The sequence below is a fragment of the Myotis nattereri genome (assembly GCF_964212035.1).
Source record: "Myotis nattereri genome assembly, chromosome: 11".
In the NCBI taxonomy this organism is placed as follows: Eukaryota; Metazoa; Chordata; class Mammalia; order Chiroptera; family Vespertilionidae; genus Myotis; species Myotis nattereri.
The window spans coordinates 71,656,075-71,677,545 of NC_138086.1; the positions used below are offsets into that span (position 1 = coordinate 71,656,075).

Here is a 21,471-nt window from a genome sequence, read left to right on the forward strand (position 1 = left end):
AGTGACACACTTGACTTGAAAGCCTATTCTTTCCTCTGCCTTCTGACATCTCTACCACCCTCCTCATTCCTTGGAATCACCACCACCACCACCATCAAATCATCACCCAGTTCTGGTCCAAAGTGGTCCACGGAACCAACTGGACCAGACCAAAAGTGTCAAAATAGGAGTAACAGGGAGCAAAAATGGCTATCAGAAGGGGATAAGAGTCATATTTATATTTGCACAGGATGCCTCTTAAGAACTCAAGGAAGCATTGTGAATCCTCCAGGTGAGTTACTGTGGACCTCAGTATGAATGAGTTAATAGTATTAGGTCCCAGGCAGCTATTGACAAAGTTAACAAAAATTCATATGAACTCACCTAGACAGATATTTGTGACATAGCCTTAATTTTTTAAAAAAGTTGCACACCAATATGTATTGTATTTTTAGTTTTTTAAAGAGAATCTGTGGGCTCGTCCTGGCCGGCGAGGCTCAGGTGCTTGGGCCTCCTCCTGTGTACTGAAAGGCTGCTGGTTGGATGCCAGGTCAGGGTGCATGCCCCAAGTTTGGCTGGATCAGATTCACTCTGCACGGATGTTTCTCTCTCACTCACTCTACTTTCCTCTCTCTGTAAAAATCAATAAACTATTTAAAAAATCTTTGGGCTATAAATATATCTGTTAGAAAGCATTAATGGTTGAAGGTAGTCAAAGTGTCCTCAAGAAGATTTTGTCTAGTGAGGGAGATAAGACTTGTATGTAAATAAAATTATGATACTAAGATGGATAGTAAAAGACAGTTTAAAAGAGGATCAGCTCTCCTTTCTCTCTCTCTCTCTCTCTCTCTCTCTCTCTCTCTCTCTCTCCTCTCTCCTCTCTCCCTTTCCCCCCTTCTTCCCTCTCCCCTCTCTTCTACTCTCTCTGAAAAGAAATGGCAAAAAAAATGTCCTCAGGTGAGGATAAACAACAACAAAAAAGAGAGAATCTGATAAGGTACCAAGAGAATCCAGAAAAGAAATAAACTTAATCTGAATGAAAGCATCAAGGAATGTTCTTAACTGGGCTGTAAAGATGTGTGTGAGGGTTTACAGAGTGGGTACAGTCAAAATCCACTTAAAAAAAAAATCCTCTCCTCACCCTCGCTGGTTTCGCTCAGTGGATAGAGTGTTGCCTTGTGCACTGAAGGGTCCCGGGTTTGATTCTGGTCAAGGGCACATGCCCATGTTGTGGACTTGATCCCCAGTAGGGGGCGTGCAGGAGGCAACCCATCAGTGATTCTTTGTCATCATTGATGTTTCTCTCTCCCCCTCTGATGTTAATAAAAAGATATTTTAAACAAACCCTTTCAGTGTAGTTGAGTTTCACATACAACAATAATGTGCTTATAGAAGTGCATGTACACTATGGATAGCTGTGTACTCTATATGTCTCCGTATCCTATATAATAAAAGCATACTATGATGTGCACTTACCACCAGGGGGCAGATGCTCAATGCAGGAGCTGCCCCCTGGTGGTCAGTGTGCTCCCACAGGGGGAACACTGCTCAGCCAGAAGCCCAGAAGCTGGGCTCACAGCTGGTGAGCACAATAGCAGTGGAGGCAGCCTCTCCTGCCTCCACGGCAGCGCTCCCAAGGGCTCCCGGATTGCAAGAGGGCGCAGGCTGGCTGAGTCCCCCACCATCGAGTGCATGAATCCTGTGCACCGGGCCTCTAGAGTGTGTGTGTGTGTGTGTGTGTGTGTGTGTGTAATGTATAATATATATATAACATATATATATGTTTAGTGTCACATATCAATTTATTAATAAATGTATTTTTAAAAAATCCTCACCGAGGATATTTTTCCATTGATTTTTAGAGAGAGTGGAAGGGAGAGGGAGAGACAAAAAGAGAATCATGGATGTGAGAGAGACACATCAATTGGTTGCCTCCCACTCTTGCACTCCGACCAAGGCCAGGGATCTAGCCTGCAACTAAGGAATGTGCCCTTGACTGGAATCAAACCCGGGACCCTTCAGTCCGGGGGCAGACACTCTATCCACTGAGCCAACTGGCTAGGGCTAAACGTACATTTTAATAACTTACAGAATCTTAAAGGGGACTGCAAACTCCATCATAGGATGTTAGTAGCATTCCTGACCTCTCTTCACTAGATTTCAGTAACATTCCCCCCAGGGGTGACAACCAAAAATGTCTCTGGACATTGCCAGATGTTTCCTGGAGGACAAAGTAGTCCTCAGTTATGAACCAAGCCTAAGAATTAAGAATTAGTTCTTAATTCTTATCCAGTAAGAATTCCAAAGTTCATGATTTGGATTTTCTTTTTAGGTCCCTTCTTCAAGGGTTATAACCTTGTTGGATCAAAAAAGCTTTTGAAGATCTGTTGAAAGCTGGTGGCTCATTCATTCCTCAGAAAAAGCTCCTGTGCGCATCATGTCCAGTACAATGTCAGGACTTCGCACTTGCATTCTGTCTCTGGGCGCGTAGGGAACTGTCTGGTCTGTGCTTCCCAGCTGGGTGGGTACCCCAAGGCTGGTGTCCAGAGCCACTCTGTGTTTGCTGCAGAACACTGGTAATCAGGAGAGAAGCATCCTGTTCACCCAACTCGCTCTCCCTTCTGTCAACCTGCACGTCCGTTTAAACAAGAGTCTTCCCAGAAGAAAACACAACACTGATGAGGTAGGATAGATCCGACTTCCTCTCACTCTCTTTTGGTCTAGATTCCTGTCTAGTCCAGCATATTCCCTCCTGGAGGTGCAGATCAATGAGAAGATAGAACCAAAGAGTCAGCCAGGTAAGAAAGGGGCCACCTGGACACTTGATTTGATTGTGAAATGAGAGAGAGAGAGAGAGAGAGAGAGAGAGAGAGAGAGAGAGAGAGAGAGAGAGAAACTATGTATCTTAAATCTATGAACAAATCATGAATTCTCTGTAGCCAGCACTCACTGGGTACTTCTAAAGAAAGACTTCCTAGAAGTCCCAAGCCTGTATTTCTAAGTACCAACCCGGCCACTGCCCCTTCTCACCTCCTGTGAGAGCGGTGCGTCAGACTGTGGAGTTCCTGGTTCGCACAACCCGGGCAAGGCCAGCGATCGCTGACACCTATGTGGGGCCCTGCACTGCCACAACAAGTCCTCCCGGGCTGCCTGGCCCCTGGCTTCCCAGCCTCCATTAGTGAGTGACGGCCAGTAAGGTTCTGGACAGAGAAAGAATGCGGGAGGGGTAGGATTTACTTCCCGGCAGGACAGATGGGGAAAGACAGATGCCTGTGTGTCCCTCTTTTCAACTTAGGTGTCTCTATTGCTCCATAAATAAAACGTGTCCCTGCCTTCTGCGAGCTCTATAAAGGCAGCGGAACGGCCGTGCCCGGGGCATTCCGGGCGGGGCACGAGCGGAGCCACAACAGGTGAGATCGCCGCTGCAGGTGTCGCCCTCGCCACCCAGCCCGGGCTGGGCTCCTAGGAAGAGTCGCTGGTTGGAGATGGGACCGTGTGGGGGCCTGGAGCGGGCGGGCGGGCGCGGGACGGCTTTCTTTCTGAGAAGCTGAGAGTGAGGAGAAAGCTGGGAGACAGGCCGGAGGAGAGATCTGCCCCACCCGCCCCAAGTTATGTCCCCAGGGGAGCGGCGACCTGCACGGGGAGCCTGCCTGCAGAGCGCACGGCCTCGGACCCGGGCGCGCGGCCGGAGGGTCCCACGCCTGGCGCGGGGCTGCGCTTCTCTCTAGTGCGCGCCTGAGGCTGTGCCCCGGCTCAGGGGCGGGGGGCGGGGGGCGGGGGGGACGCTCCCAAGGTCCCGTTCCAGCCTGGCCCACGCCAGGGTTCCAGCCCGAGTTTGGGGAGATTTCAGAACGCGGACAGTGCCCTGGCTGCCTGTCTGCGGGGGCCGACTGGGTCCAGCTCCCGACGCCCCCAACGCGGGGCTCACTCCTCTCAGAGTTGGGGAGCCCCGGGAGCAGGTGTGGGCTGCGCAACCGGGGGTCTTCAGGTGGCCCCCGCAGGTGGCGGCGCGCCCGGGCCGTCCAGGCTCTCCAGGACCCGCTGGCCGCCGGTCGCCTCTCCCTGCCCCGTCCTCTTCACCGTTTCTTCTCCTTCCCGGTTCCCTCGCCTCCTTCCTCGTCCTCCTCCTCCTCCTCGAAGGTCATGGAAGCGCCCGGCCGCAGGCTGGAGCCGCCGCAGCTCCCCGAGTACAGCGGCAGCTACGTGGTGTCGAGGCCGGTGTTCAGCGAGCTCGCCTTCCAGCGGCGGTACGAGCGGCGCCTGCAGGAGCGCAGGACGCTGCGGGAGCGCCTGGCCCGGAGCTGCAGGTCAGCCGCCGGCCACGCGTCCGTCCTGGTGGGAGCGAGGCTCGTCGTTCTCCTTTGGAAGTTGACTCTAGTCTCAGAACTTCTCTCTGGGCAGAGGGTGTCCCGGGAGTCCTGTCTCTCTTCCTCTTTGGGGGACATCTGGAGCGCTCCTTGGGGATCCAGCGGGTCCCCACTGCTTTGTGGTGATGGCCCGGCTGAGGAGAGTGGGGAAGGAAGGGGCTCGATTAAAAAGAGATGATGGGTGAAGGCATCACCTGACCAGGAGGAGTCCAAAGCCCAAGCTCCTTCAGGCAGGATGCCACCCAGAGACGGAGTGACGGCCAGACGCGGGAGAGCGCCGTGCCCCGCGGCCTTCCCATCAGGTGGGGGACCCCGGGAAAGCCTCTGTCCGTCTCTGCACCCAAACCGGCCGCCTGTTATTAGATATCCCAGACACAGAATTAGAGATTGCTGCCGGATTCTCTCTTTAAAAACCTTTTTTAAAAAAAAAAAATAGAACATTTAAAATACATATAAAAGTAAAGAGTAGTATAATGAACCTCATCTCCATGTTTTTATCCATCACCCAGCTTCAATGATGATCTACTCTGAGTTAATCTTCTTTCATCTCTTGACACCCACTTGCCACTCCCCCCAACCCTGTTTCTCTTTTTCTCTCTCCATATATATTTTGGGGCAAAAGTAGGCTTACAGTTGTTTGTATGGAAAGTAATACAATAATTAATGGATAATAATGCAAGAATGAACTTTGTGTTTCTCATACTCACAACTGTGAACCTCCTTTTGCCCCAAACCCCTGTGTGTGTGTATGCTTTTGCTCCACCTACTTTTGCCCCACCATGCATATATGTATATATTATATATTATATATATATTTAAAAATATATACCCAGTACATGTAAGTTTATATATATATATTCACAATTCCATTATCAGGAGTCAAAGAATGTTCACTTACTGCTAATATTGTTTTCTTTTATCTCTTGGTTGTTGAGTTTAAAAAATACTAACTAGCAAGATACAGCAAGGTGTGCATTTATCATGCTAAGAGTTTTGTAAAACTGGTTCCAAGCTTGTATTGCCAAAATATACAGAGCATGTTTATTTTTCTTAAAAGAAAAAGAGAAGTAGAAGAAGGCGCCTGGGGATGGAAGTCTGAAAATTAATCTCCATTTAGAGGCTCCCCATTGATCAATGTATGGCTGGGCCAGAAAATGGGTGCTTGTGTAGGGATATTTTCTCAGAGGATTAAGAAGGTGGGGGGGGGCACTTAATCCTGTGTTTCTTATCACGGTGCGGTGCGTTTAAAAGGGTAGAGTTCTTGGCAAAAGCATGGTCAGTGCTTCAGTGTTGATATTTGCGGTTCTCATTCTCTTTCTAAATAGTTGTAAACATTTAGAAACCATGAAGGGCTCAGTTCAAAACTTTGTGATTGCTTGCGGCTGAGATGAGATTGGAAACCCAGTTTTCTTGCTTTTTGACAGCTGTTCAAGAAAAAGAGCCGTTGGTGTGCTGAAGACTCTCTTGCCCATCTTGGACTGGCTCCCCAAATACCGAGTCAAGGAATGGCTGCTCAGTGACATCATCTCGGGAGTTAGCACTGGGCTAGTGGGTACCCTGCAAGGTAAGGTGTTGGTGGACTGGCCCCAGTGGTTGTGAATCAGTCTCCAGAAGCAGTTCATGACCCTCCCCACCCCACCCCCCCTGATTTCTCCCCCCCCCCCCCCCAGCTCCCATGGGTCTGTACCAAGAGCTTGCTCACCTTCGAAGGCGTCATCTTTCCTCCAGAGCCTCTTAGTGGAGGAAGTTGCATCTTTCTTCCTCCTCTTCCTTAGAGTTCTCTTTCTGGGAAACTGTGCTGTTTCTCTCAGGGGTGGGGAACCTCTTTTCTGCCAAGGGCCATTTGGATATTTACAACATCATTCACGGGCCATACAAAATTATCGTCTTAAAAATTAGCCTGCTATATTTGGCCAAACAGTTAATTAACTCACCCCTAATGCCTTGGCAGGGCCAGACCAAATGGTTTCTCAGGATGTTCCCCACCCTGCATGGCCCCAACTACAACCCTATTTCCTAAGCAGTGGCTTCCCAACTTTTATTGACCATAATTCACAGTAACAAATATGTATTACATCACAATCTGTGCACATATAGCTCCTTTTGTTAAATAATATCTCACTACAAGAGATGGACTCTGATATTTTCTATTGTCTTGTTTTATTATGCTTCCATATATTTTTAAATGATAATTACAGCCCGTAAAGTTACTTTACATCTCACACATGGTCTTGACCCTGCCCTTTGAAACTGGCTTAAAGGAAAGTGGAGGATGTATTTTAGCCTGAACTACACATAAGTGTTTTTTTCTGTTCCCCTCCCCCTCCTTTTAATCCATCCCCTTATTTTAATCTCTGGCAAAATGTCCCAGCATAGGTGGTTATTACTTTTTTTAAAAAAACAACAACAAAAAACTGGCTTTATATAACATTTCCATGAGCATCTTGCAAATCCATTGCCTAGTTGGTGAATAACATTCTCCTGTCTCCCACCCCCAATCTTGCTTCTACCCTCCCCCCAATTCTACAAAGCCCTGGGATCATGAACACAGAAATCTCATCTATTTATTATAACTTTATGGAGCATCTACTATGTGCCAGGCACTAGGTATGCTGGCATGAATAAAATATACCACTTGCTTACAAGGAGCTCATAGTTCAGTGGAAAAATAGATAACAACTGGGTATAAAGGCTGTGGTAGGGATAAGTACCATTGCCTGCTAAGGGAGTGCACACAGGTGCACTCAACCCAGCCTTTAGGGGATTGGGAATGGCTTTCTGTAGGTTGTCAGAGGTGTGTTTCCCTAAAGGTTAAGTCTGAGTTTGCCGCATGAGGGAAGTGGGGTGGGGTGGGGTGGGGAAGAATGTAGAAAGATGGCTTAGTAATAGTCTTTTTCAGAAATTAGAAATAGTTGTTGAGCAATTCATGAGCCAAAATTTGCTTGTGAAGCTCTTAAGATTACTCAGGGCAGGCCAGGTGGATTCCCATAGAGAAGGAGGATGTTTTGTGGTCCCAGTGTGGAGTGTCAGTCTGGTCAACCACAGTTTTTTGGTTTTGGTTTTTTATTAATTTGAGGGAGAGAGAGAGAGAGAGAGAGAGAGAGAGAGAGAGAGAGAGAGAGAGAGAGAAAGAGAGAGATCAATTTGTTGTTCCACTTATTTATGCATTCATTGGTTGATTTTTTAAATTTAATTTTTAGAGAGGGAGAGGGAGAGAGAAAGAGAAACATCCATGTGAGAGCAGAACATCAGTGGGCTTCCTCCTGCACACCCCTTACCAGGGAGCGAGCCCATAACCCAGGCATGTGTCCTGACCAGGGTTGGGGGTGATGCACAACCATTGAGCCACACTGGCAAGGGCATTGGTTGATTCTTTTTTTAAAAATATATTTTTTATTGATTTCAGAGAAGAAGAGAGAGGGAGAGAGAGATAGAAACATCAATGATGAGAGAGAATCATTGGTCAGCTACTTCCTGCCTGCCCCCTCCTGGGGATTGAGCCCACAACCCAGGCATGTGCCCTTCACCTGGGACCCTTCAGTCCGCAGGCTGATGCTCTATCCACTGAGCCAAACCAGCTAGGGCATTGGCTGATTCTTGTTTGTGCCCTGACTGGGGATCAAACCTGAAATCTTGGCTTATCAGGATAAGGCTCTAACCAGCTGAGCTGCCCGGTCAGGCCTGGTAAACCATGTTTTAAATCTCAGAGGTGGTTGGGAATCTGGGATGGGGCTGTGCATTTCCTAAGTTAAATGAGGACAAGTTCTTGTGTGCACAGTGGACTCATAGGTGTGAGATGGACACATCCTTTGACTCCTGGGGGATAGGAAGGATGTGACCTGATCAGAAATTGAACTGGCAACCTCTTGGTGCATGGGTGGATGCTCAACCACTGAACCACAGCAGCTGGGCTTACCAAATCCTTTTATAATAAAGATGATTAGGGTATATCTAAGTAGCAGTTGTGCCTAAGTAGGACACTATATGAAAACTGAAAGAGTTCCCGTTTTCAGGCCTGTAAGAACAGCTGAGCCAAGTTTCGGGAAGTGAAAGTTTAAGAAGGACTTAGCCACCCAGCTGGGGCCATATTATTTTTATGCATATGATGTGCATGCTTATTTTTACAAAAGTGGGAGCATATATATGCACTATCTTAAATTCTACTTTTTCTCTTTTTTTGTACTTTACATATGTCCATGTAAATGTATTTCTATACATCACATAAATTTTATTTCAGTGAATAATAGTTTATAAAGTATAATTTAGTTAACTACTTCCTTATTTTGAGGTATTCATCCAAAACATAATTTTGGGGCACCTATGGGCCAGAATATTTAGGTTGTACCCACACTTTTTTTTCTTACTCTTATAAAGGGCTTTATTTTTTTCTCACTTTAAGTGAATGAAATATGGGAAGGTAATATGGACTAAAATGTGCTGACTATGTAAGAAGTATTTAAACCAAGGAAAAGAGCACATCATTATCATCTTCTACCCCTCATGTACATGGATAGGTTGAGATTTCTTCGGGCCAGAAGACACTCATGCCCCCAGAACTGCTTGGGTTAGTGTAGTGGAGAAGTTGATGTCTGAGTGGAGAGCCCAGGGGCATTGTCTTGCCTACCACTTTGTACAATTGTCATTTTTTTTCTTTGTTTGAATCTAATTTCTGTTCCCCAACAAGTTAGGGCAGAGCAACAATGACTGTGTTCCTCAGAACACAGAAACACGGAATTCAGGTGAAACTGCCTAAATGCACAACTGGTAGTATAAACCTTTGAACAGAATGACGAAGTTTTTAATCATTAGCTGACTTGATTCCTTTTTCCACTCCTGTAATCAGTGAGTGATTCAATTACTGATCAGTTGAGTCAGTTCTTTAGAGCCGTTGATTGGTGTAGATGCAATCATTATCCCAGCAGATTTCAATCATGGTCTGCAAACTAGCCTAGCCACAGACTGCATGCACAGTAAGGGAAAGCTCAGGACAAGCTGCAAATTGGGGAACTCTATGAAAGGCCTTTCTTTGCACAGTAGAAATATACTGTCCCTTTTGTTTGTGAATTCAATCCCTTTGGATATTCTTTCAGGTATGGCGTACGCTTTACTAGCTGCAGTTCCTGTTGGATATGGTCTCTACTCTGCTTTTTTCCCTATCCTGACATACTTTATCTTTGGAACATCAAGACACATCTCAGTTGGTAATTATAAGCATATACTACAATTTGTATTATTCCTGTTTAATATGTTTGGCCATATTGTGTGTATTTTGCTTCCATATCTTTGTTAATGTTTTCCAGGGAAATAGGCCTTTAGTGCTCTGCCTGCTTTTTCTATTCAGAGATGCAAATGGTTCTTCTTAGCTTTCAGAATATTTTGTCTTCAGTTTACTTTATAGTTAACTCTTTTTTCATGAAGCAGAGAAATTGAAAAATGGTTAAAATGACAGCCTACCTTCATATTTTGGCATGGTTTAGTTTTTTTTATTATAATAAACTAGAGGCCCGGTGCATGAAATTCATGCACGGGTAGGGTCCCTAGGTCTGGCTGGTGATCAGGGCTGATCGGAGCCTTCATGCTGCCGGTTGGGGCCTTCCTTTGTTCCGTGTCCCCCCTGGTGGTCAGCGTATGTCATAGTGAGTGGTTGAACTCCCTGTCAAACTCCTGAGGAGACAATTTGCATATTAGCCTTTTATTATATAGGATAGGATTTGACTCCATATTTTGAAAGCGTTCTCTTCCATAACAAAAAATGACCATAAAAATCTTCAAGAGGTCTTTGAACTTACTGTTTTACCAGACTGGCTTAGCATTTACTAAATTATGTTCATCAAATACATATTCATTATTTCATTAAAGAGCATACTTATTTTTAAGTCAGTAAGATTGGAAGACTGACAGAATCGTGCCAAAACAATTTTGAAACTAAGCTTGGCTTTCCTTCTTAGTATGGTTCAAAATAGGTTTATTTCCTGCAGTACCTAAAATTTGAATTTTCTTTTGCTAGAATGTTCTACTAAGTAAATGTTTTAATGCTACTCTACTACTTTGATGTTTACCCTTGAGGTAATTTTGCACATCCATCCATCCACATACCAGACATGTCTACATATCATGAAACAAAGACAACTGTCCACTATATCCCCAACCCATATCCTTGTCCTTAATTTGATGTCCCCCAGTATCTGGCATATTGCTTTGTCTCTGTAAGGAGGTTAGGAAGAGGTTTTAGTGATTGAAAGAATTTCCTCACCTGGGAGAACTGATCAATACCAAATGCTTGATGAGATAAGAAACATAGAAGCTGATTTTTTTCTCTTTTGTATTCTACCCATGTAGACATTTCAGGTTACTGGATTTTGGTACTGGGCCCTCCCAGTTGTTAAAGCCTTCCACGATTAAAGGGTAGGGTCAACATCATCATGAACAAACATATCAGCAGTAAGTGGAGAAGTTGCTGGAAGAAAAGGAGTACTTTTTAAACATAGACTCTTATAGACTGGCATTTGATATATGAAAAAAAATAATTTGTCTTGAAAAGAGAAAAAGGGAAACTATACCTTCCCTGTACTGTGTCTATTCTAACTTGAGCCCTGTGGTATTGATCAAGGTACTCAGCTCCACAGAATAGAACCCTGGATGCTCTAGGAACAAAAGTAAGATGGAACAAGTAAAGACTCAGCTTCTATGCCATCTCTGCCAGGAAACTTTACCTGACAACATTCCCCCTTCCCATCCCCACACCACCACCAATGGAGATCACACAAGGATAGGTTAGACACCCTTTCTGTACATGTAGAAAGCTGTATTGTAATTATCTACCTACATGTCTCTCTCTTGCTCATTTCTGGATCCTGAATGCCTTAAAACATTTGCTTTATAGCTTCTTTTATGAACAAACAATATAGATTTTTCCCAATCACAGCTAATTATCTCACACATCTTTCTAATCCTATGTAGACATGACATGTTGAACCTAAACACTTGTAATTAATAATTATTAATTGATAGAGACTTTTTCTCCCAGGACCTTTCCCAGTGGTCAGTTTGATGGTGGGATCTGTTGTTCTGAGCCTGGCCCCAGATGAAAAATTTCTCATACCCAGCAGTAATGGAACTATATCAAATGCTACCATGATAGACAATGGGGCTAGAGATGCAGCAAGAATATTGATTGCAAGCACCCTTACTCTTTTGGTTGGAATCATACAGGTAATGGATTTACAAGTAAAATATAGATTGGCATGATTTTTATTTGAAGTAATTAACTGTTGATGACCTAAAAATAAAAGGTCCTTTAAAGTGAGAAGCAACAATCATTTACTGAGATCAATAAGAATAGCTATTCCAAAAGCATTGATTCAGGCAAAAGCCCAGTTAATGTTCCAATTAGGAGATGAAGGCAATGGGTATTTATGAAAAAGGGGAGGGGAACAATTATATCAATAGAAGGAAGGCATTTCTATTGGTGCAGATAACATAACATAGTGGCGTTCATTCTAAACAATTCTTTTAATTTTCAGTCCAGTAGTCAGAATAACTCATTTCTTGTTATTTTGCAAAAGATCACAGGAATAGGTGCATATTTTTTGCTCTTCTTAGTACATATCTAGAAATACTTCAAGGTTAATATTACTCACTTTTTTCACATTTTAGAGTGATGGAGGGGGGGAGGGGGAGGAGAGGTGGGGCATTAAGAAATTCAGATTTGTTTCCTACAAGTATTTTTGTTATAGGCAGGTTACCAGAGTTTAAATTGGTGTAAAGTTTAATTTGTTAATAGTTCAAGCGAGTAGATTCTTCTCCCAGGCAAACATTTAATTAAACATTCTTCCTTTTCTTGTTCTAGTTGGTGTTTGGGGGTTTGCAGATTGGATTCATAGTGAGGTACTTGGCTGACCCTTTGATTGGCGGATTCACAACAGCTGCTGCCTTCCAAGTGTTGGTCTCCCAGCTAAAGATCATTCTCAACGTTTCAACCAAGAACTATAACGGCGTTCTCTCCATTATCTATGTAAGTGTTTCTTCTCACTCTAGGTATGGCTCACTGAGAATGTGCTCTTTTCCTCTTTAACCTGAGTCTGTAGAGCGTATGTTCCTCCATGCCATACTTTGGGAGTCACCGAAAGCATCCTTCTCTGAAAAAAGCAATAAAGTCACGAGTAACATTGAAAAAGGCAGATTTTTCAAATCATTATTCTCAGTTGGTCAAAATGGTTTCAGAAGTGTCAGTGCGCTTAAAAATACTGATGAAAACGAAGTGGTATAGTGAAGCTAGGACTGCTCAGGGGGGCAACAGATGAGTTCCAGTTTCATCTTTGCCTCCGACAAGCTAATTGCCCTCTAGTACATAATGTAGGATAATGGCTGATCGTATCTACCAACTAAGTTAAATAAAGATAAATGAGGAGCATTTTGGCCCAGAGGCCGGCACAGAACAAGTACTCGATAAAAGTCATTACTTTGAAATTATTATTTCACATCTCAAGGCTCTTTTATTTTTTTATTTGTAAAATGAAACAATTGGACATGCATCTCTAAAGCCCTTTTTAACTCTGAGAGTCCATAAAATGTATAATGTAAATGTCTGAGCAATTATAGATAAAAAGGAACATTAGATTCAGAGATGATTCAACATGCAAAAGAGATGCAAAAGAAGGATGTAGAGCACACTAATTAGATTGAAAAGTTCTTGTATCTAAATATATGTTCTATGTGAGACATGTTTTTGATGCTTGAAAGTGATGATAATAGTAACATGATGTCACCCTGGCTTGGGGGGAAATGATATGCAAAAATAACATGTCAACATTAAGAATGGAGTCCTTTAATGATCCATGTATTAGCTTCTAAAACAATGTAAGGCCATGCGTATATATCTAAAAACTAGTGAGGTGGTCAGGAATTTGCCCAATTTCACAACAGTGCCAGCATCCCACATTACTCCATCCATTCAACAAATATTATCCAGTGCCTATTATGGTCAGTTACTATGCTAAGCAGTGATAGAGGAGGAAATATAACAGTAGTTAAGATCATGGATGCTGAACTTCAATAAGCCTGGGTTGTAGTCTTGGTTCTACCACCTATTACTCATGTAAGTTTGGGCATGTTATATTTCTCTAAGCCTCAGTGTCCTCTATTGTAAAATGGGAATAATAGTACCTATTAAAGTTGTGAGGATTAAAAAAGAAAAATTGTGTATAGCACTTAGCAAATTATCTGGCACATAGTAAAAACTCATAGTAATATTATTTTCATTATCATGAAAATAATAGACCTCATGGAGCTTACTGTCCACTCCCCAGGCTTTCAGTCTATTAGAACGCTTTAGCACAGGCTGATTTTTGACTCAGGATTATTTTTGTCATTGTTGCTTTTTTTCCTACCAAGTCCTTGGTTTGATCTGAAACCTGACAGGCTCACTTTTGCAGTCCCTGAGACAGCCTGCTTTTTCTTGCTCTCACATTTTCCCCATCAACCATTCACTTATTCCTTCTTTGTCATTAATTCAATCAATAAGTATTTATTGACTACCTACCATATGCCAGGCATCGTTCATTCCCTATGCAAACCCACTGAATCCACCCAGATACTCCTTATTGAGTGTACTCACTGCCTTGTATGAACATTGCTAGGTCTGCATCCACACAGATCACAGGAGGCCTAGGCCAATGGTTAACCCTGGCCATGCAGGACCTCTGTAGACAGGGAACTGGTCTCCTAGGACTCTGTTTAAGATGAAGCTTGATGCCAAGGATCCCGCGATCAACAGGGACAAAAGTAATCAGGAAGCACTAGAACAAGGTCAAAAAAGTTCTCAGTCCAACCACAATCATTAGTTGACATGTTCTTTTGAACACCATTTTTGAAGTCTCAGGTTACAACCTGTCATAGAATTTTGCAAGAATCCCTCCCAGGTCAGCCAAGTTGGTTGAAGATATTTCAACCATCCCTGTGTGATGGTGACTATAAGCCTCCTCTTTTGATAAAAAAGAATGAGTACGTCGGGAAATGATTGCATAAGGGTTGAAAGAGCCACTCAGTACGTGAACAGAGAATTTTGCTTATGACATTACCAATTGCAATCATTCATGAAAGAATCCTTCCACAAATGCAGAGTGGTAGTGGAATCCTCCAAGAAAGACTAAGATTGTTGAAGATGCTTTCCTTAGAATGTAGTTAACAGTCCTTTTGTTATAAGGTTGTATTTTGGATTGACCCCCCCACACACACACAAAAACAAAACAAACAAACAAAAAAAACCAAAAACACAAACCCACACACCAAGAAATAATGCATACAAAAAAGTGGAGGATGAAATATTGGGAAAGAAAAAATGTATATATAAACATTAATTTACAAATGCCAGAGATGCTGAAAAGAGTATTCAGAATAGGGTATAAGATGCAGAAAAATTATTCAGAATTAGTAATACTCTTCATGCTACCATGTAGCTACTAAATTATCTAAGTAAATCAAAGTCTATTTAAGAGAGACTATGTTTTCCTACCATTCACTCTGAATGGTTTGTCTTAATTGACAAAGGAAGACTTTCTTTACACTTACTAAATGGCTGCTACCTGCCCCATTTTTCTCCTAACAAGGAGGAAGACCACATTGATAAACTTTGCCTAGATGGCAGGAGTTTTGAAAGCCACCCCTAAGCTTGATCAGATTCATTACTTTGAATCTACTTAAGTATGTAAAATTTAAGACATTATGATAAAAAGAAAGTAACACTTTAAGGGTTGAGATATATATATATATATATATATATATATATATATATATATATATATCTCAAGTTCTGATAGCAAGAAATGCCTGATGGCAAGGGGTAATTATGAAAGGTCTGTGATATTTCTGGAAATAAATTTGGCTCCAAAAGTTAACTGAAACAATTTCCTCATATGTAATATTAGGTATAATTTTTTTATTACTTCATACACACAGGTAATGCTAGGTAAGAATGAAGAACTTATCTAAATGAAATGGTCCTAAAATTCTCCAAATATGGTAGAAAATGTGGTAAAATATTATCCATTACTGAAAAGCTCATTTTCATGATTTGAATTATTTGGAATACTAGGTGGGATATGGAATTATATGTGTACCCATATTTAAACATATTTTAGATAGTATTTTAATAGCCAACTAAATTAGATTTAATTTTCAATGCTTTCTTTCTTTTTCTTTTTTTTTTAATCCTCACTGGAGAATATTTTTTCTATTGATTTTTAGAGAGTGGAAGGGAGGGAGAAAGAGGGAGAGAGTGAGAAAGAGAAACTTTGGTGTGAAAGAGACACATCAATTGGTTACCTCCCGCACGCACCCCAGTCAGTTCCAAGGTACATGCCCTTGACTGGGAATTGAAACCATGACCCTTCCTTTCATGGGCCAACACTCTAACTGCTGAGCACACCCGCCAGGGTGCCGCTGGCAGGGAATCGAACCTGGGACCCTTTGGTGCCTAGGGTGATGTTCTAACCACTAACCACAGGTGCTTTCTTAGAGCATCACCTCTATATCTTTGGGCACAATCTGACTACCTTGGTTTATATGGGTGAATTTTATTTCCACGTAGGTTAAACTTTCTATTGTAGAACTTTTCATAAGAGATTCTGACTGTATAGGTGGCACATATATCCACATGCCTTATTTGATGCAATTGTGTAATATAAACTGATTTGGGTTTTTGGAACTTGTCTTGCATTGTTAATACACCAGAGATGCTTTTCATTCAAAGGCCTAAGTGACTGTCCTAGATTAAATGTGTCTTGTGATCATTTTTGTAAGGTGAAAATGTTTGTATGATTGGAATAATTACCCTGATTGTTTTTGAGTTTGAATTTTTCCATCTTGAGTCAAAAGTAGACCTTTATTATATAGACAATTAATCAGCATATTCTATCGAGCTCATGATTCATGCAGATCATTCGTCATCAGAAAATTCTTATGTAAAGAGCCAGAAGGCAACACCTTCAGGACTTAGGGCTGATGTTTACGCCTATGGTAGATGCTCTAAGTTCTTGAGTTATTGTGTCTGCTTGTTGGAAGTTTCTCCATTTTTCCTTTTTCAATCTGCTATCATTTGCCTCACGTTGTTATTATCAGTGTTTCTGTCTCTTTTACTGACTCTGGAAAACAAATTAAACTTGTTAGTATTGAGTTTAAAGCAGGAGTAAAATACTCTGAGAGAAAGTCCAAGAGGCTTGCTCCAGGTCAAATGCTTGCACTCTAGTTCAAGCACTTGGTGGAAGGTATTTTGCTTGTACTGCAGCTTCTCCCCGCATTGTTTTACTCTCTCCTTTTTTTTAAAAATCATTTTTTATTTTCAATTACAGTTGACATACATCATTATATTAGTTTCAGGTGTACAACCCAGTGACCAGACATTACATAACTTAAGTGGCCACGCCAGAAATCCTGCACTCATCCTGCACCTCCCCTAGTCTCTAGAATATTACTGACTATAGTCTCTATGCTGTACTTTACATCCCCGTGACTATTCTCTGACAACCAATTCCTTTCCCTTTTTTTGGTTGTTGTTAATCCTCACTGGAGGACATTTTCCATTGATTTTTATTTTTTATTTTTTAGAGAGAGTGAAAGAGAGGAAGGAAGGGGGAGGAAGAGAGAGAGAAACACATCTCTCTCACATCGATTGGTTGCCACCCACATGCACTCTGACTGGGATGGGATTGAACCCAGAACCCAGGTATGTGCCCTTGACAGGGAATCGAACCTGGAACCCGTTGGTGTCTGAGGCAGTGTTCTAACCACTGAACACACCAGCCAGTGCTCCTTTACTCTTGAATGTATTCCAGAGAGTTGAAGTTGCTGGAAAAATGACTCCTAGATTACTTAATGTTCATAATAGGGAATTGCTGTCAGATTGTCATTATAATTCGTTTAAGTATAGTTCACCTATAAAAATAAATAAGGTTCATGTTATAAACTATGAGATGTTCCATCCCTTTATCTTCACTGGACAATTATTTGTCTCAAAGAATTGATGAATGCCTTAAGTCAAGCCTTCTTCAGGACTGAAGTTGCTGTAACAAAGATATTAGTGTTCTTTCCTGGGATTCTCCCTTGCTAACATCCCTATAGTCCCAGAAACCTTCTATTTACAAAGCAAAACTAGTTTTTCTTGAGCTAGCTTATCTCTCCACTTGGAAAGAGTTACTTTTATTTAAGTCACTTAAAGTTTGAACTAAATACCAAATTAATTTCCAAAAATTTGTACTTAACCTATATATCAGTTCGATGATTTTCTTGGCCATAATGAATAGGCCAGTCCATATGTAATTACATATAAAGTATTTTAGGCATTTTATTATCACCTGTATCATTCAGGTTTAGGAAAGAGCTTTACCTAAAATACTAGCTAATTGGGACTGTTAGATTTATCAGTCATTAGTTTCAACAGTACCATATCAACATGGCAAAACTTAGGCCAGTTAATAGCAACTGTAAAACCACTTTGAGATGCAAACTTTAAAAGTTTTCCTGCAAGTAAAAGACTTTTTTTTTTCTTTTAAGAGATCTCATTTTATTGTAAAAAACACAGATAGCAAAAAATAAGAAAGTAGAAATGACCCATAGCTTTATTACTCCAAGTAAACCATCATTAATAACTTGAGATATATTTAATGGTCTTTGTATTAGTCAACATATTTTTATGATTTTACATAATTTTAAGTGCTATTTGATATCATAATTTTTTTCATAAGAGTACTCTATAAAATCTTTTTTTTTTACAGACTCTGGTTGACACTTTTCAAAATATTGGTAACACCAATCTTGCTGATTTCATTGCTGGATTACTCACCATTATCATCTGTATGGCAGTTAAGGAATTAAATGATCGATTTAGACACAAAATCCCAATCCCTATTCCTATTGAAGTAATTGTGGTAAGTAGAATATGTAATTAGAAAATTCAGCATTAGTTGGTTTGACAAGAAAGGAATTGCTAAAACAAATGGATTTTTTTTAAAACCTCTTGTTTTATTTCAGACAATAATTGCTACTGCCATTTCATATGGAGCCAACCTGGAAAAAAAATACAATGCTGGCATTGTTAAATCCATCCCAAGGGGGTGAGTATGGCATTCCTCTTAGGCAATACTAATTTATTAAGGCAGTATTTTCTATTTAAATGAAACCTTTTATTACAAGCTTCATTTCATTGGTGCTCCTTCAATAGTCCTATTTGTGTATGATCTTAAAGAAATACCCATTTGTGCAAACTATCAGATAAACAATATATATATAGATAAAGTTCAGTCCATTTGTTTAAAAGCAGCCTGAATTATGGTCTCTCTTTGTCCTTCGTATTCTTAAAAAGTGGTAAGACATGTACAGTTACCACCAGACTCCTGATTTAAACTCATATGTATAATATAAATAGAATCATGAATAGTAACGTTCTATTTTTTTTTTGAACTGAGGACAGTCTGCTTAAGGAATCAGGGACATCTGATCTAAATTCTCTACCATTTCATTTAATCAATTTTAGGTAATAATTATGTCATTTGGTCCTTTCAATAAAATGCGTAATCTGCAAAGGAAGTTTTATCTATGTTTGGTGAATTAGAAAAGGAAAAAACTAAGATCTTTTGTCCATCTCTAACACCAACTAGTTCATAGCCCTGGGGGCAGGGGAACGGGGGTGTGGGGGGGGTGTGGGGGGGAGTGTTCTTCTATAAAACAAGGGTAATGACAACTACTGAAACTTCAGCTCGAGCTTGTTGTGAAATGCTAATGAGATCTCTCATAAAATTCGAAGAGTGGACCAAGGGCCTATAATTTTATCATATGGCATTGTAAAAAAGAAGCCCAAATGTTTATTAGATTTGGAACATTAACTTATAGCATTTGTGACTAGACTTCCTCTTATATAACCACTAAGTCCCCTTAGTGCTAGCTGAGGGCCCTTGTCCCAGTCTGTGTGTCTCCATGCTCTTAATAGAAAGTTCTCGGGCTAGCGGAGTCCCAGCGCTTGTTCCACAGGGGACTGCTGCCTTTTCATTTGATCATCTCGTTTTCCTTCTAATATCTGTTTAAAAAATATTTGAAAAATTACAACTGGCTACAATGGGCTTAATTAACATATTTTCCATTCTAATGTTTCTCAGACTTACCTTTTTGCGAGAATCACGTGAGATCCTTGTTAACAAAGATTCCTGGTTCCCACCCCAAACGTATTAAATCAGGCTTTCCATAGAAGGGGCCTCGGAATCGATGTTTTTCAAAGGCACGTCCAGTGATTCTTATGACCAGCTATATTTGGGAAGCTCTACCTTAGAGTATCAACATGTTGATAGTAAATCCTAGCGCTGAACGGAATGAAATAGAAGATACAGTGTGGCTACTTGAGTTAGAGCATTTTTACCAGAACAATTAGATTGTTTAAGTAGTTAAAAACAACCACATAAAAATATATTATAGATCCCTTTTGTCGGACTTCCCAAGATGAAACACTTAGAGGGGGTCCACAGAAAATCCCTCAACCCATAAATCCCCGTTTCATGAATTAATATGGGGAACTCATTTCTGTTGCCCTATCAGTGGTTGGCAAACTCATTAGTCAATAGAGCCAAATATCAACAGTACAACAATTGAAATTTCATTTGAGAACCAAATTTTTTAAACTTAAACTATATAGGTGGGTACATTGTTATTACCTTAATTAAGGTACTCCTAAGGCTTAGGAAGAGCCACACTCAAGGGGCCAAAGAGCCGCATGTAGCTCGCGAGCCGCAGTGTGCCGACCACGGCCCTAAGTCATCCTTTCCTACCCTATCCAGAGCTTTCCTGGCTGCTCTCCCCCGAAAATGGGTCTCTAGTCTCTTGCTCTTGGGTTTAGTCACGAGAGTCCTCTGACAGACCACCTGGAGGGAGTGGTTAGGTAACCCAGCCTGCCTGGCCCCGGACTGCAGGCTCCTCCTCAAGGCAGTGAGCCCATTTGTCTTATCTGTCTTCCTAGCACAGTACCCACCTCCTAGTAGGATTCCAGAAAATATTTGTTAAAGGAATAAAATACCCAAGCGTATACTGTTTTAAACAAGCCACCAGAAAGGACACTGTTGCCTGATCTAACAGGATTGCACAGAAACAAGTCTAAAGACATTAACAAAACTGAAAAAGAAAGGGTGGAGTGAAGAGATTGGAAAAGAGCAAAAGAAGTAGAGCGTTAAAGATGAGTACGATGACAGCAAAAAGAAAGGTCAGGCCAACCCACCTTGTTCTTCAGGCTCCCGTCAATCCTCCAATAAGGGAGTAAAACTGGGGCCTCTGTCGGCAGTTTTCTTTTATCCTGTTGAGGATCAACCATACGTTAGGACCACTTGGTCCCCAATAGATCCACATAAGAACCTTATGTCTATGAGAATCTTATTTTCACTTTACCACATCCCTCTAATTATAGAGGGAAAATGTAATTTCCTACTAAAGGAACCTCAGGCATAGTGAAATAGGTAGGGGAGGTTTTTCTTTCTAGGATCTCTGGAATTATACCATGTGAATAGTCATCAAGAGATAGGTCCATGAAGGTCATCACCCAAATTTTCATATTTGGAAATAACCACATGATTATAAACTTGTGGGTTTTTCTCTTTATATGATTTGTAGAAAAGCTCTGGTTTTGTAAAACAGTAGTCATTTGACCTCACCACGATCATTGGGATATGTTAGTCATTGTGACTATGAAGCATTCTGATAATTACATAAATTTACTCTTTTTTGAACTCAAAAAGATTTTAAATATCATGGCTCTTAAGATCTGGATTTTCCACTTTATTCTTATATTCTTTATTTCTTTAATAAACATCCCTCCCCACAGGGTAAATCTCAGTTCATGGCTAGTATATATTGTTGAAATGCAAAGATCTTTAAGGTGAAATTGTGTAAGGAGAAACACTAATGTGTGAAAGCATGGCATAGGATTGTATGATATTAAAGAACCAACAATGACAGATTTTTTCATATCAGAGGTATAGGTAAGGTGGCATTTGTAGACTCTCAATTGGGGACAAAGAAATCAGCCAATGAGATGACACCAACTTCTGACTAAAAATTATAAAAGCGGATGCTACCACTTATACTCATGTGCTTT

The 21,471-nt window shown here is 41.3% G+C and overlaps 1 protein-coding gene across 1 annotated transcript in view; it reads left to right on the forward strand.

Moving 5' to 3' along the window:
- Positions 1 to 4,122: 4,122 nt before the first annotated feature.
- The window catches only part of SLC26A4 (solute carrier family 26 member 4), a gene marked incomplete at its 5' end in the record, with an annotated part of 42,981 nt that continues 25,632 nt past the window's right edge, over positions 4,123 to 21,471 (forward strand). Inside the window, 7 exons of the mRNA XM_081101661.1 lie at positions 4,123 to 4,286; positions 5,771 to 5,910; positions 9,437 to 9,547; positions 11,374 to 11,558; positions 12,196 to 12,360; positions 18,116 to 18,268; positions 18,372 to 18,454. Of these exons, the coding sequence (XP_080957787.1) occupies positions 4,123 to 4,286; positions 5,771 to 5,910; positions 9,437 to 9,547; positions 11,374 to 11,558; positions 12,196 to 12,360; positions 18,116 to 18,268; positions 18,372 to 18,454 (1,001 nt within the window). The remainder of the gene's footprint in view (positions 4,287 to 5,770; positions 5,911 to 9,436; positions 9,548 to 11,373; positions 11,559 to 12,195; positions 12,361 to 18,115; positions 18,269 to 18,371; positions 18,455 to 21,471) is intronic.